Below are 15990 nucleotides of genomic sequence, written 5' to 3'. Positions count from 1 at the left end.
AAAAACTTGCAGGCAGTTTCTTGCAAATCTTGTAATTCCAAGTCCCTTTGAGGATCAGGACATAGAGACCTGATTTTGAAGGTTTTGCTAGCTTGGGACATTTTCTTTTCTTCAGGAACACTAAATAAATGCTATTTATTTTAATATGTCTTGTTTCAAAAACCCTGTTTATAATGGATGATTTCTGGCAGTTGGGATATAACCTTCCTTTAAAACAACAAGCGGCATCATAAGTAGTGCAGAACTGGCAGGCGTATGTCATACGTTGCTTGGGAAATAAGTGGTGTGAGAGAGCAGAGAAGCCTCAGCTTGTACATCATCTGGTAAGTAAAATAAGAACTGATTTACCTTTTTGTTTTGAAGTCTAAAAAAGTTGTATGTTGTTTTGTTTATTTAGTTCTTTTTAGTGATTGGTGATCTTCTTATGCCAGGTAGGATTCTCCAGCATTTCTAAAGTTTTACCTTGGACTTCCTTTGCCTGATGGATAATGATTTCTTTTGTTGATTTAATAGCTTTTTGTTAATTTAATATTCTCAGTCGTCTTTGTGGAATAGTAAGTGTACTGTTATATGAGGTGGGAGGGTTGACTGGTGGGATTTTTCAGCAGTAATTCAGGCTTAGCAGTAGTCTCATTTCAGCGTGTGTTGTTGAATTTTGGCACAGAGTACAATCAAATTTGTCTGTTTGAAAAATAAGCTATATACGCACTGGAGTGAATCTTTTTGTTTTGCTACCTTCATTTGCACTCGTCTAGTAGTGGGGAAAATACGTTTCTTAACATGTAATCAGTTTAGTTTCATGTAGCAAATATTTATTAAGACAAACTTCTTCAAAGGTACTTGTGTGTTTTAATCCCACAGGTTAAAAATCGCGCAAGAGGCTGTGCATTTTGCATGATGTATCTTTTAGCCCTGTAACTTAAGACTTTCAGTTTGTGATAACTTTGAGAGGTTTGAGGACAGGAGATGCAATGTAAATAATAGTTTTTTTCTTATAATTTCCTATTTAGTTCTCTCTGTTTAAACCAGTTCCACTTGAGACAGGGAATTAAAACACATATTAAAACATGAAGAGTAAACAGGGAAGACTGATGAACACAGTAAGCTTAAATTCAGCACGGTTAAAAACCTGCTCATGTCCTGTTGAACGTACAGAGTAGCCCTGGGGGACTGTATCTGCACTTGTACTTTTAAAATAACAGTTCCTTGAGAAGGAAGGGGCACTGAGTGGCTCATGATGTCAGGAAAGGGGCTTCTTTCTCTTTCCAGACCTTGAGAGTGCATTTATTTGCAGTTAATGTCTGCTCACACAGACTCTGCAAAGGAACTCTAGTCCAATAGTTGATTAAATTACCTGAAGTAGAATCATAGAATGGTTTGGGTTGGAAGGGGCCTTAAAGGTCATCCAGTTCCAACCCCCTGTGATGGGCAGGAACACCTCCCACTGGACCAGGCTGCCCTTAAATACTGTAAGATGTCATCCAAAGGGTCTCGTTGGGAGTCCAATGTTCTAATTTATTTCTCCTCGGCTCGGGAAGCCTGGCTCCTTCCTCTGCCATTCCTGCTCTGCTGTGGGTTACGGTGCGCAAGCCACACCTCGGTGGTCTCAGTAGTGTGGAGTTTTGGCATAGACAGTAACTAAACCATCTGTTCTGTCGAGGTGGCACGGGATGCATTGCATCACAAGAACAGGATGCTGTGTAAGGACAGACATGATGGAATTGAACAACTTTGTCTCACGGAAAACACAACCCCCTTTTGCTGGGTGATGCCAGGTATGGTCAGTTCACCCTGGGGAGCCCGGGGCCACCTGCCCTGCAGCACCAGGGGAAGCATCGTCTTCTCCTTGCTTTTCAAGTCCCCCTGAGCTACCCCTGAGAGGAGGCTTTTCCCCTCCCCGCTGGGCAGGCACCTGGAGGCGGTGCTGCCCCATCCCTGCCCTCCTCTCGAGGTCCCTGCTTTCCACACCTTGGCAGCGGAGAAGGAGGTGTACGGGCAGGTAAAGTGCCGCAGGGTCCTGGATCTCCCCAGGAACCCACTGTCTCTTTCTTCTGCCCTTCCCTCACTTCCCTCTCTCCGTTTCCAGCCTGAACCCTTCGAGGGTTCCCTCACTGGTCTGTTTTCCCGAGGTGCTGGGAATTCTGGCTGCGAAGGGGGAGGATGGGCAGTGTGAGGGCTTATCAGCAAGACTTCTGATTATGAGATTAACTTTCTGGTTATCAAGCTTCAGATAAGGCAGTGGCTGTATTGGAGCAAGCGATAAAATGTCTAGGATTTCTTTACATGGAAGAGCGACTGTTTAGGCAGTGAGAGAAAGCAATCTGGGAGCTCCTCATAACCAGAGTCCTGCAAGGGTGACATCTCTGAGATCTGATCGCATCCTGTGCTGCTGGGGAGCCAGGAGGGAATCTCTGGGGAAGTGTTAGATGGGATCTGCAAGAGATCCCCTCAGGGTGAATTTGGATCGTCTAAAAGCTGCAGTGAACTTCTGCAAACAGACTATTTTCACTGACGAACTATTTCATCCCGCAGATTGTCTTATCGATGGCTGTTTCACAGACTTTTTCTGCACCTGCTAATTGTTTGCTGGAGTTAGCGTGCATAGAAAAGCACTTTCCTTAGAGTTTAATCTCCTCATATATTAATTTAGCGTTCTTTAATTAAAATGCACACCCTGATCAAAGTGAATTAGTTGGAATAAACAAATCAGGAATGACATTGGTAGCGTGATTTAAAATATGCAGAGTAATCAAACCTTACTGCAAAATTAATAGGGCAAAGGCAGAAACAAGCACAAGAAAGTTCATTGTCTAGGAAACCAGATACATCTGAATGAGAGACATGTACTGTGGCGCTCCGAAAAGAATAGCTGAAAAGGGTTTTCAGTGTGTGCAAGAACAGGACAGAGGAACTAGCTTCTTGAAGTCTAACATTTAATTTTTTCATCATCCGTCAGTTTGACTCACTCCTGCTACAAGACTGGAGTTAAGTATTTACAATAGATTGAAGTATTGCTAGAGGCTGTTCAAAGATGTTTTCTTAAACAAGGTACATCTTTGTACCTTGCTGATACATGAGATTAAACAATCTGAAAAAGGCATTTGTGCTTATCAGATGTTCAAATCTGTAATTCAAGCCGTGGTGGAGAACTTTTTTTTTTTTTTTTAAAAAAAAGACAATAGATGCAAATTCAAGAACAAAAATAAATGCAGAAATTAATCTTGGCTGCAGATGAATCCTTGCAATGAAGAAAAGGGTGAGAAAAACCAACAAAGTCATCTCAGGGTCAGAGCGAAGTTGGACAATGGGGCCCTCCGTGTCATTTGTTAAAATCAGGGATTAATCCCAGCGTAAGAAACTGCAATCTGTGGAGCAGATTAATTAATTGTTTTACCTGTGGGGATGGTGACCCTCATGGCTGGGCAGAGGGCCAGGCTGAGGGTGCAGAGGCAGAAAATCCTCTCTGCAGTAAGCTTGGTGCAATGTGAATTAAAGCAGCTCATGGTCCTCAGCGCTGCTGAAGGGATGTGGCTGCAGAAACACCTGCCTGAGTGAGATCTGCTCACTCTCTGCGTGCTTTCCATCCCGTTGCATTATTGCAATGTGTATTCTTGTCCTTCAGGAACGAGACTGAAAGCAACAAATTCATTTCATATAGGGCAACTGTGAGACTGATTTCTAATAAGAATCAGTAACACTCTGGTCAAAAGCTCTGTGTATTGTGTTATTACCCTTCCAGCTAATTTCTCTTTCAGTGATTTTTATGCCTCATAGCACAGGGCAGCAGGGGTAGCGAAAGCTACTAGAACACATATTTCCATACAAGCTGTGTTCTCGCTGACAGTGAAAAATTGATGGAACTGTTCTCTTGAGTACAGAGGCTAGAGCTTTGATCCGTCTACATGAAGCGGCACCGTCTTGAACTCTGTTACCCAAATGCATCACTTTCCCTCTGTTTCAGAAGGGCACAAGGACGTTGTCCTCCTTTTTGCAGGGTGGTGGCAGCAGGGGAGGGCAGCGCTCCTTCCCCACCCTACACTGACACAGGCCAGGCTCCCTGCACCATTTCAGTTCAGAGATCTGCAAGTTGAGGGTCCCAGACTGGGTCTGCAGTAATTGTGCAGGCAACTTAACAAGCTAGACAAAGCTTAGGATTTGTTTGGATCTTCTTTACTATTTCCTTTTTCATTCCCTCTATTTCTTTTTTATTTTATCTGAGTGTAACAAAACTGCATCTAAGTCATATTTAGGCGGAACGTGGCTTAGTAAATAAATGGTGCTACTAGGAAGAAAATTAAAAGAGCTATCTGGTAAGAGGGAGATAAATCTGACTGCACATGCACACTTGGCAGACTTTTATTTGCATAAAATATATCTCTATCCTGGAGAAAAATTAAATTAAAAACTTGGGCGCAAGCAGTTTTTGATCATTCTGATCTCTATCTGTACTCCGTAGCTGAGGCTGTCTCTGATTTATAACTATGAAAGTTTGGGGTGATTATTGCTTTTTGACTGTTCATTTTTTCTTTTCAATCCAAATATCTTCTGATTCTAATAAACGCCAGAAGAAATGTCCAGACTTTTGAAGATATGTTTCTTACTGATGTCAATGAATCACGCTGAGATTACACACAGTCAGAACTTTGAAGGTAAGATGCGAACTCCTATGTGAGGGATGTGGTTTATGTGGATGGAAAAAGCTATGTGTAGTAAAATAGATGTAGTACGGGTTAGTAACTATGAACGTATTCTCAGCTCTGTTGACATGCGGCAAAGAATTTAACCAAGATTGCTTATTATTTAACAACCTTTTATTTTCACTGTTATTCTGTAAATACATTTAGAATTATAGAATAGTCAATAGTAAAAATGTCATTAAATGATATAAATAAAATGTATGTGTAGATATGGCTTCTGTCACTGCATACAATACATGTATTATTGTATACACAGTTGAATGGTAAAACATTAAATCAACTTTTAGTAACAGGTTAATCTTTTACAGATTTGCCTCCATTGTTACACAAAGCTCTGGTTAGTATTTTTATTTGCTCTCTCTACTAACATTTGATATTATAATCTAAAAATAATGATTTATTACATATATTTATCATTTTTTCCTTAGGAGGAAGTTATAACTGGGAAATATCTGAATGGTAATGTACAAAATTATTCCCACTTATGCTTCTAAAAGAAATTAAAACTTAATGTCTCACTGTAACTTTTATGTTCCATTTTTCATGTGCAGCCCTCCTTGATATACTTCATTTTCAAAGGTAATGTACTACTCTCACCATCTTGCTTTTTTCAGTTTTATCTTGCACTTCAGATATGATCTGTTTCATTTCCACAGAGATGGGAACATTATGGAGAGAATGAAATTGGTACATATGATTACTTTGATTTAGATCCTCTGTGAGGAGCATTTCCTCTAAACAGGGGAAAAAGCTCTTTTTCACAATAAAGCAAAAAACACACATGGAAGGAGGCTGAGAATAAATACCTGCTACAGTTTTCAGAAGTTTTGATAATTAACTTTGTTAATTTGTTTCAGAATGATTTCCTAAGAAAATTAGGTGCAGTTCCAACTTTCTATCCATCTCCTTTTTTCTCCTGCTCTTCTCTCTCCACCTCCTGGTGACTTTTCAATTATTTGCTAATTTTGTCTAAATTTGAAAGAGCAGTATAAGCCTCAAAGGCAATTCCACTCCTGCATATTTTGAGAAAATCAATGGCTGTGTGCAGAAGACATGCTGAAATTAATGACCCTCCTGAGGGAGAGGCAGTAGACATTAGTCACTGCGCTTTCTTTATAAAAGCAGATCAAAACAGGCATAACGGGGTGCCAGGAAGCACACCTAGAGCTCCGGACGAGCCACAGCAGAGCTTGTTTCATTACTGGAGATGGTACTAATAGCAACATGTTGGAAAACTGAGATTATTGTGGGTGGTCGTGAAGTTAGATGAAAAAAAACATAACTAATTAATGCCATTCCTCATTGAATTGCATTTTCATTGCATTAAATAGGTCAGCTATTAGTCTGGTTAGGCCAGAAAGCTGAATACTCATATCATTATGGTGTTAGTAGCGGTGTTTGCTTTTCTTATTCTTCTTTTGTCTTGTAATCTGCTGGTTTGCATCTTATATCATTTTACTGGCATTTTTGGTCCTGTTTTCTGTTTCAGTTCTAATGTCTGGACAGCAGATATGCTTACAAAAGTCATGGCGTATTTTCAGGCCCAGGAAGTTATGTTTACTCTTAGCAGCCTACAGGTTTGTGCCATTTAAAATGCATGAAAAAATTTTCTTTAAAAAGCAATAAAAAAGAAACCTCTCTATATAGCCAAAACTAGGTTTTCAATAATAGAGGTAACTAACAGATCTGCAGTGTAGGAGATCAGTAGAAAACAGGAATAGGCCTTTTGGTTGTCTTTTCCCCATAAGATTGCAGGAGTATACAAGGCAGAAATAAGAATAAAGATCTTTTTCCTTTCACTCTGATGGAAAGCAGAAATGAGGAGTTTTAAGGCCCAGCAGTTCTTTCTGAATTGAGTGTGTACACATGCTGTTTCTCCACAAAATGGCAGGTTTCTCCCAGTTTTTGGCTGAGACTGTAGTTTGCACTGCTTCTGATGGAACAAGAGGCTCCGGAGCATCCTACAAAACACAGCCTCCTTTTAAAGCTCCTCTGAACTCTGTTTTTGCAAGTAACCGCTGTGGAAGTGGTAGAGGAAGAAGTCATTATTCTTTATCTCCGGTCATAATGATTAGTAATGAGCTGGTTTAAGTGGAGCTGTACCCTGCTAATCAAACCCTAACCACCTACTCACTCACTCACTCATACTCTGAAAAAGGAAAGTGTCAGATATGCCATCTCTGTGCCTCAGGCATTCCCAAAAGCCCACAGTCACGTAGCTGCACAACGCCTGAACCTTTACCCAAGCTCCATTTCGCTGTCACAACTCATCCAAACCTGCACGATTCTAACACTGCCTCTTCCCACTGGATTGGATTTATTAATGCTTTAACACTGTGAGCTGACCTGGACTCCCTGGATAGCAAGGACCAAACTGTCTTAATGTTTGTTAGTGGCAATGCAAGCTAAGCAAAGGCAACAAGGAACGATTTCAACTCAAATTCCAAACCAATTTTGAAATAATTCTGTCAGGAATTAGAAGGGATTTTACTTCAATCTGGTTCTAATGAGCCTTGCAGCACTTTCTGTTCCAATATTCTCATTCCCCTTAGATTTTCAAAACAGGCACGAGATTGTTAACTGGCGATGCAGTTTGACATGAGAGAGAATATTTTTGCCTCACGACCTGGTGCAGACTTTTCCTCCTGTCTAATTGCACATTTCCTTCCTCTTTTTAAGTAATAATAATATGCACACGGTACCTGATTTTTTTTGAGCTCTTTAAAAGTTTCACTTTCATGGCTCTGCTGTATGAAGCAGAAAAGCATTATTACTTTTGTTTTATAATGTGAGAAACTGAGGCACTTTTGTTAAATGGCTCACTGGAGAGGACTCGCTCATGAAGCCAAGAATAGGATTTAAAAATTACTGGTTTTCAGAATTACATTTAGATCATTTTTCTTTACAGTTTGTGTTGAGTATAGTTATTCTAGTCCTTGACAACACAGACAGTACAGGAGCTTAGCACTTACCTCTCCTTAAGCATTGATTTTCAGTGAGTAAAAGATGCTCTTAGGACAATAGTACGAGTTTTATGTGTATTATGCATATTTTTCTATACTTCAGATGTCCATAGAAAGTTACCTGAAGAACCTTTTATACCAGCCTAGGCAACTGTTGTCTGAATTTCAACAGCTTGATCAGCAGCAGTTCCAAACTGCTATGAAGTATCTCTTCAACAGCAGAATGGACCATCTTGTAAGTCACTTTTTCTCTTGTGAAAAAGAAAAGCTGTTGTCAATGGTTTAGATGAATGGGAAAGGGCCAGAGCGGGGGTTTTGCGGTTCACACCACGCAGTTATTTATCTGGCTTACGTTAGATTCCAGGAGCTTCTCTCCTTAGGTTGGACTTAACTTCATGTAATTCTTAATGTATAAAAGTTTGGTGTCAAGTCAAAAGCAGTTTTCTGGATTTTCTTCATAACCAGTGGAGAGAATTGCTTCTCTAGAGAACGATTCACCTTCCTAAACGAGTATCTAAGGTAGATAGGGCCAGTTGGGGAGTACCTGCTTCTCTTCAGAGGCTAGAAAGGGAGCCAAGGTGACTAAAGAAGGTGAAATCAGTTACCTTGTTAATTAGTTATGGGAGCATGCAAGCAGATTGTTAGGCAATTTGTATAGCCTGATTTGCTCACCTCTGTGGTGTGTTCCCTATGTGACTCATCCTAGAAATCTCGCTCAAAGCCAGTGAGTGCCACCCAGGCAGGATCGCCCCTGCGGAGGGGATCTCCGCTGCAGAAGGGGGATCGTGGCCTGATGTATGGCTGCACTTGGCATTTTCCCCGCTGGGAGGAAGGGCCTCCAGCGTGAGTATCACTGAGGGGCTGGAGATTAGTCTGAGGGAACGGGAAGGCGTTTCCCCAGACACATGGGGTGACTGCCAAGAGCAAACACTGCATAATCTGCTGTTCAAACAATGGTGGCGCAGTTTCTGCTGCCAAAGCACACAGTATAGGTGTACAGCGTGCACTGGGAGCCAGAGCAGCAGAGCATAAGCCCTTTCAATAAACTGCAAATTTCACCGTCTCAAACGATATATCGGCCTGGAAAATATCATCTCAGAGCAGGCTGTCCTAGACACGTCAACTTGTGAGATGGAGCAACCTAATAATCCTTCATTCCTTGGGCTCAGTTCTTTGATGTTGCCCCATATTCTGGAGGGGATGTTTGTAGTAATGGCTGCAAGAAATACTGTGTGGGAAAAGGTCCATTCTAGAGATATCTACATACTAAATTATGTATGAAATAATACCCATTCAATTCTGATATACTTTAATTTTTCAATAACTAATTCTTCCATGAGAGCACACATTAGAACTTCAGTCATTTGGTTTATTTTTCTGTTTTTGATATTGACTTTGCTGAAAGGTTCAGGCTGGTCTCTGGCCAATTCCAGTAAGGAAATATCTGAAGTAATGCAACCAGACAGTATTTTGCAGCTATTTTTCATGAGAACAGCAGCACATCTTTTTGTATAGAGCTTTCTGTCAGGCCCCAAAATGAACAATATATTGAATTAATCAAAGAGACATTCTTTTAACCCTTTGTTGATTGCAGAAAATAGGAAATATTATTCTTGATTGGGACAAGACTAGAGAGAGAATTTTTCAAAGCCCAGGCGTAAACAGGACCTTGTTCCTTATAACACTGGATAAATGCTTCATGGCTCTGAGTGCTTTGGACTGTGTGGATATCCTAAGCCAGGTTTTGCGTGTGTCAGCTGTGAACTATCTCCAACCTGATGTCGTTGGGAGCCTCCCAAACATTCTGCTGGAGGATGCCTTCAGAAACTTGTAAGCCATTTATTTTCCGGACGCAGTCAATATTATGTAGTATTTGCTGACTATGTATACTTTTAAAAAGAGGTTACTATATGCTGTCAGTCTGTTTCAGATGTTTTTTCCTTATGTCTTGCTCTTTCTAAAAACATTTCTCCATGTGTGTTATTTAAGAAAAATAAATAGTTAAGTCATTAGGGAACTAACATGGACTTATATCACTCAGATCAACAGTATTCAAGGACCTCTATGACAAAACCCCAGCAAATACACAGAGAGCTCTATATGGCTGGATGAAGCAGATTCTACAAAAATCCCATAACATGAGTGGTATGTTATCTACCATGTGTTCTCTTATTGCTTGTTGTAAGAGAAAAACAGCCAGCAAAAGGCCTATCCATTGTGTTGAATTGTTTACCAAATTTACCTGGTCTCTTTAAGAGTAGCACTCTTGAATACCTTTGCTTCACAATACAGTAAACATGTATTTGTTATTCATGGCAAAGAGTTCTCCTAAGATGCTTGCTCTTCATCTCTTCTGCAGAGGGCTATACACAAAGGCTCTGTACTCAAGTATGTTTTCTAAGACTTAAATAGGATACAGTTGTCAGGTACTCTGCGCACACGTTGTTCACTTCTGAACTCCTATTCAGACTAGAAAAATAGATCCGTCTCAGAATACATTAGCCGGTGCACTGTTTAAAAATACAAAATAAATGCTGGATGCTGTGAAAATTCTCCTGCACATGACACTGACTCGTTCAGAAAAGGAGCAAGATAAAAACAAAATTTATTTAATTCTGGTTTTATGCATTTTTTCACATCTGTTTGCCTTGTTTATGCGTCTTAAACAGCTGTGCCGCAGCTGGGACAGTGCAGGACATGCTCCACGAGAGGGCTGTAAAGCAGCAGCGGCAGCAGTGCATGAGAGCAGGTGTTTGCATTTCACTGAACTTCCCAGCAATGCTGTCCTGGGAGCATTTTAGACTTTTAGATGTGTATGTTCTTCTTCTTTCTTTCGAAATCAAAGGCAAAATGCCCACTAACTGCAATGGAGCTAAATCTGGGTCCTGGGACTTCTGCCATTTCAAAATACTAGAGTAACCCATTAAGTTGTAGAGAGGAAGTTTGTGATGCTGCTATGAGGTGGAGTTACTGCCAGTGCATTACTGGGGAGGCAAAGATGCAGAATTTGCCTGATGATACTCAGCAGTCCTGGGGAAATCCCACAGCCTCAGATGTCTTGGGTTGTGTCTGAAACATGAGTGAACCCTCAGTTTGTAGAAGATCACCCCACTCAAGAGGGCACTCCTGAAAGCTTTGGGTGTGGACTGATGATCAGCCGGTTCCGGTAGCATGAGCTGCAGAACTGAGCAGGCACGGTTGGCCTGCTACCAACATCCAGGCTGGCAAGTCTAAAGCTCACTCAAGTTTATCTGCATGCCACAGGTCAGAGCACAGATTGTGGGACAACAGAAGAGTCCTGCAACAAGTCTGATTTAATCACTTTAACTTTGTATATGGGTAACACTGGAACCCCCTGGCAAAAGGATCAGTCCTCTGGAGAAGCAGCATCTTCCTCACTGAAGCTCAGCAGAAACAAAACTTGAAAGAAGCCTCGTATCTGCGGTGCTTATGGGGCCACCATCCAAGCGGTTTTGCTGGTTTTGGTGACAGGGAGCTCATTGCTGTGTCTCTGTCCCTTTCCCTTCATACTGCCCCTGCTCTGTTGGGCTGCTCCTGCAGGTGGGTCTCTGGCTGAGCACGTGACACATGTGGCTTCTACGGCTCAGAGTCAAACCTTTCGACAATTTTTTTTTTGTCACTCAGCCAGTTATCACTTTTCATACATTAAAACCGCTGAGGTATTTGGAGGTGAAGCATCCTGGTAGCCCTTGCCAAAACAGGAGGCTGTAACTTTGGATTTCTTACCTTATTTAAGAATAACAAAACAGTTTTGGGGGATCACGGCTACCATGGCTGGTAACTGCAGGACTGTTTTGCTAAAGGCCACAGTCAACATCCCTAAATTGTGGTAGGGTTTGTTTAACTTTTCTATCCTATCTTTCAACTATTTTAACGTTCCTGGTAATGGGAGGTAATAAGACTTAAAAAAAGAGGCCTGACAAGTCTGCCGGGAACATCATCTTGTCTCAGCTGAGGAGCTTAGATCTGTGTTTTCAAAAAAGTCGCTTACTTAATAGAGTTCTGCAGCTTCTGATATTTATAGACTGGGCTTTTTCAGATACTAAAAACTCTTCGAAGTGCTCTGATGATTTTATTTTAACAGAGTTGTATCAGCGCCACTAAGGAAAATGTTTGGAGTTACCACACACTGAGCCATCCAGAATATGACACCTTGGAGAAAACATGAGTCTTTGTGGCTCAGAGTATTCACCTCATCCATACTTTTTTCACAGGGATATTTAGATCTTGATTTCATTTTTCAGTCCTTGGGAGAATGTTACTAAATGAATGACAGTTTTTAACTGTTATGCAGTACTTTGTATTTTTTGCCAACCTATTTCCGTATAGGTATATGAATGATATGAATGATTTTTCCAATTCTCTGTTGTTGCTGTTGCACATTGCTGACATAAATGATATCATCAATAACAATATATAAGATGTATAAAGCGTTATAAAGTATCATGCCTTCCTGATGTTCTTAAATAATATATTTGATTAGGAAAACTGAATTTAAAAAATGCTGCTCCATATTTAATACTATTGGTTTAATTTTTCCTGTCTCGCATTTTATCCATTTTCTGTTTTGGCAACCTAAAACATTAATCATTTTCATATGGGAAAATTTGAGACATTTGAAACACTTTTTCATTTTCATTAAAAAAAAATATATGAGCTCATAAAAGTGTGGTGCTAAAATCTAGCCAATAGAGGGGACCTGACTTGCTCTGCTAAGGATTTTTGTGGTTTGCAGATGTTTTTTATATTATTTACCAATAACAATATACTGGGTACTATCCATTTGATAAATATTGACTTTCATAACACTGTAGTGAGTATTTATTTGTACAAAACAGAGTTCAATGAATCAACTTCTTGGGTCAGTGCAGAAGTCTTATGGATTTTGGGAAGATACATGGTCCATCTCCCGTTAGAAGAAATTCTGAAAATTAGTCTTAATGAAGTAAGTAACAAAATGTAGTTAAATATAACATTGTCGAGGGATGTCAGCTACAAACAATATGAACTTAAGTGCAGCTTAAACATGAAAAAGAAGCGTATATATTTTAATTTCTTAAATGTAAAGTGAATCCAAATCCATTGACAACTAAATATTATTCTTTTCTTGGCATTTGAAAGTGCCTGTCATTAATACGTAATTATTGGTCTATATCAGACTTCTGTGACTTGCACTGGTGGGACCAGTGACAGGAGACTCTCAAAATACGTGACAGTTTGACAGAGTCACTCACTCAGCTTTGTCTTAAAAAATACTTCATTGTCCAAATCTGTCTTCTCCCTTTTTCTATACCATGAATGGAGTTCATTAGTGTCAAACATGTATTTTATTAGATATAATAATAATATAATAACGCTGACACATGATTCTGTTTGTATTGGTCAGATAAGAGTGTTCATTAGCTATGACAATGCAACAAAGCAGTTGGACGCAGTGTATGATATCACACCAGAGCTTGCTCAAGCTTTCCTGGAAAGAATAAACTCATCAGGGTTTTATATGAGAAACACTTCAACTATCTACAGGCAAGACTGTTTTTCTTTTTCTTTTATGGCTGTGTGTGGAGAGAACTAATACATAAGGAGAAAAGAGAGGAGCAATAAGTAGCTGATGAAATTGTTGTTGTGGCATAGCTTTCTCCTTCCAGCAGAAAAATCTAGGCTGAAATCCAACCCTGTTTAGCAACAATGAAGAATTGCTACTTTATGTAATTTTGGAGGTGTGCCTAATCAGCTAATGCTCTGTCTCCTGCTCCACTGAGGAGTTGTCTGTAGTGTTAGGAGGAGGGTTGAAGCAGTATGTGGGGTCTCAGTCAAAGCTCCTTCACCTTGTACAGGACAGCAATAAAATTAATTGGGATAGTGGGACATGAGTTGCCTTTGCTGTTTGAATCACAAAAGGTGGAGGTGTTTGGTGGAGATCATGTTACAGTTAGGATTGAATGAGGAAGTCCGAGCTCATGCCAGCCAGGACTAAGAGTGGTTTTTAATTGACGTGGCTGTTACCAAAGACATCACAAAGTGAAGGATTATAAAGCCCATCCTGCTGTTCTCTTTGTCCTGCAGGATAGAGATGAGCTACGTTTAAACATGTGACTGTGATGTGTGTAAGCAGGAAGCTGCATTTTCAAGGCAGTCAAATTAACAGTGAACTTACTTGAACAATAATAACAAAAACTAAAATAAGGTGTTCTTACTAGTAAGTACGCAGAGAGCGTGAGCTATGTGTGAGAAAGTGCTGTACTCCACATCTGCATTTACGCTGTCTTATATATGGATGCATTTAGTCCCAAGACACCACTGCCTGAAGTTATTTGTAGTCTCCTTCGGGAATACCTTGGAGCTTTAAACTAATGGAGAATATGCTTTATGGCTTGAGAGCTCCTGTCATTATTGCAATGTAACTCACTGACTTCCATGAAATATTGGTGATTGTCGGAGGTGTAAGCAAGAGAAGACTTATGCCCACACTCTAAATTTCAGTGTCAGAAATCTTAAAAATTATTTTACCACTCGTGAGAGGTGCCACATTCTCAAAGATGAGAGAAATTTCATGCTCCATAATCCTTAATATATTCCATTTTTATAACACACTTATTTTATATTACTCATTTTAACCATAGTGATGATTTAAATGCACTTCTACTTTTAAGAAGTAATATTATTCATTGCTACTAATCCCAAAGGAGAGGAAGAGCTCTTGGTGGCTATGCAATAATGCATCAGAAGGTAATTATTTGTTATAAAAATGCTGTTACAGGTGTTTCTCTGATTTTTATATTAGTTTGATGATGTCCCATTAATTCAGATGGGCTGCCGAAGCAGTATTTTGTTATATTGCTAAGCAGTTTGTTGTTGAAAGACTAGAGGAACCAAAAGCTAAACCTTTCTGTGCTGCAGAATTTCACCGGGTTTGTGATGGTGCTGCAGCATTGTCCTACTACAAACGAACTCATCCCTATAAAGTGCATCATATGCAATTCAGAGCTCTTTCTTTGCAGGGCTGCAGGTCATGGCAGTAAATAAGCACAAGGCCCGAGTCAGAAGGCCACCTACAGCAGGCACTGCCCTTAGTGGCAGAACTGCTGCTCTCCACCACATGTGGCTGCGGTTGTGTTTTACAGAGGTTAATGGAAATACTGACTTAAATATTACAGCACGGGTGCTGTGAAGAAACATGAGTTCCACATCTGATTCGCAGTGCTGCCTTGCAGACTGCTGTGCTGGCACAACTGAGACAGTGAACCTCCACACGTTTGCTCCTAACCAGTGTTGAGTGGGACAGGTCTCCGACCGTCGGCCAGTCATATGTTTGATGTGAAATACAGCTGGCTTTGTTTAAACCTGAAATGATAAAGAGGCATATAACGCACTAGCTGCTCTGCTGACACATGAGTGAGTTATGGCGCATGTCAAATCCAAGCAGGATTTCGGGTTCGAAACAACTCAGCAAGCCACTTGTAGAGACTTAGTAGCAGTCCTCCATCCTTTACAAAGTGGAGATTATACTGCGAATTCTGCCAAGGGTAGTGGTGTCATTAGCTGGGAAAATCCAACCATGGACAAACGGAACCAGAAAAGTTAAATTTTTGACAGTGCAAGCAATCTAGATAGAGTTCAGCCGAATACAGGGAACAGTGCATATGTTTCGTTCCCCAGTTTCAGGCTATGTGGAGTTTAAGATTACAATTTAAGGCACTAGTGACAAACAGAAATCACTTGAGTTTTGAGCATAAGTAGACTATACCATACGATATTTCAGTTTCCTGAGAGTGACACCTTTTATGTCAGAAGGTAGCTAATGTATTTCTTCTATATAGGCTGGGTCTTCTGGTCTGCTTTTATGATGACACAGAACAGATGGATGCAGCTGTGGCCCGGGCTTTACTTCATCAAATGATTAAATGCAGTCAGTTGAGAGGTTTCCAGGCTGAGGTTCAGAAGGTGGGTACAGTACTTGTTCTTCTTGCCTAGCTGTCGTGGTTTAACCGCAGCAGGCAACTAAGCCTTACACAGCCACTCGCTTGCTCTCCCCCCTGGCAGGATGAGGGAGAGAATCAAAAGAGTAAAAATGGGAGGAATCCTGAGATGAGATAAAGGCAATTTAAGAGGTAAAGCAAAAGCTGCTCACACAAGCAAAGCAAAATAAAGAATTAATTCACTCCTGCCCATTGCCAGGCAGGTGTTCAGCCATTCCCAGAAAAGCGGGGCTCCATCATGCGTAAGGGTTACTTGGGAAGACTAACACCATCACTCCAAATGTTTCCCCCTTCCTTCTTCTTCCCCCAGCTTTATATGCTGAGCATGAC

General features: G+C 40.5%; 1 protein-coding gene across 2 annotated transcripts in view; it reads left to right on the top strand.

The window, feature by feature from the left end:
- Positions 1 to 199: 199 nt before the first annotated feature.
- The window catches only part of OTOA (otoancorin), a 41462-nt gene continuing 25671 nt past the window's right edge, over positions 200 to 15990 (top strand). The window contains exons 1-13 of one of the 2 annotated variants that reach the window (XM_054080791.1): positions 200 to 323; positions 1661 to 1775; positions 4566 to 4649; positions 5006 to 5034; positions 5126 to 5156; positions 5249 to 5276; positions 6187 to 6274; positions 7764 to 7895; positions 9255 to 9490; positions 9702 to 9805; positions 12520 to 12626; positions 13068 to 13207; positions 15502 to 15625. In XM_054080791.1, coding sequence (XP_053936766.1) covers positions 1694 to 1775; positions 4566 to 4649; positions 5006 to 5034; positions 5126 to 5156; positions 5249 to 5276; positions 6187 to 6274; positions 7764 to 7895; positions 9255 to 9490; positions 9702 to 9805; positions 12520 to 12626; positions 13068 to 13207; positions 15502 to 15625 — 1185 coding nt within the window. In that variant the 5' untranslated portion in view covers positions 200 to 323; positions 1661 to 1693. Of the gene's footprint in view, positions 324 to 1660; positions 1776 to 4303; positions 4311 to 4565; positions 4650 to 5005; positions 5035 to 5125; positions 5157 to 5248; positions 5277 to 6186; positions 6275 to 7763; positions 7896 to 9254; positions 9491 to 9701; positions 9806 to 12519; positions 12627 to 13067; positions 13208 to 15501; positions 15626 to 15990 lie in introns of those variants that run through there. The other variant, XM_009566063.2, reaches the window with a different exon arrangement.

Source organism: Cuculus canorus, chromosome 15, assembly GCF_017976375.1.
Source record: "Cuculus canorus isolate bCucCan1 chromosome 15, bCucCan1.pri, whole genome shotgun sequence".
Classification (NCBI taxonomy): Eukaryota; Metazoa; Chordata; class Aves; order Cuculiformes; family Cuculidae; genus Cuculus; species Cuculus canorus.
Note: the sequence above shows the minus strand (reverse complement) of the source record. Positions and strands in the feature narration are given on the sequence as shown.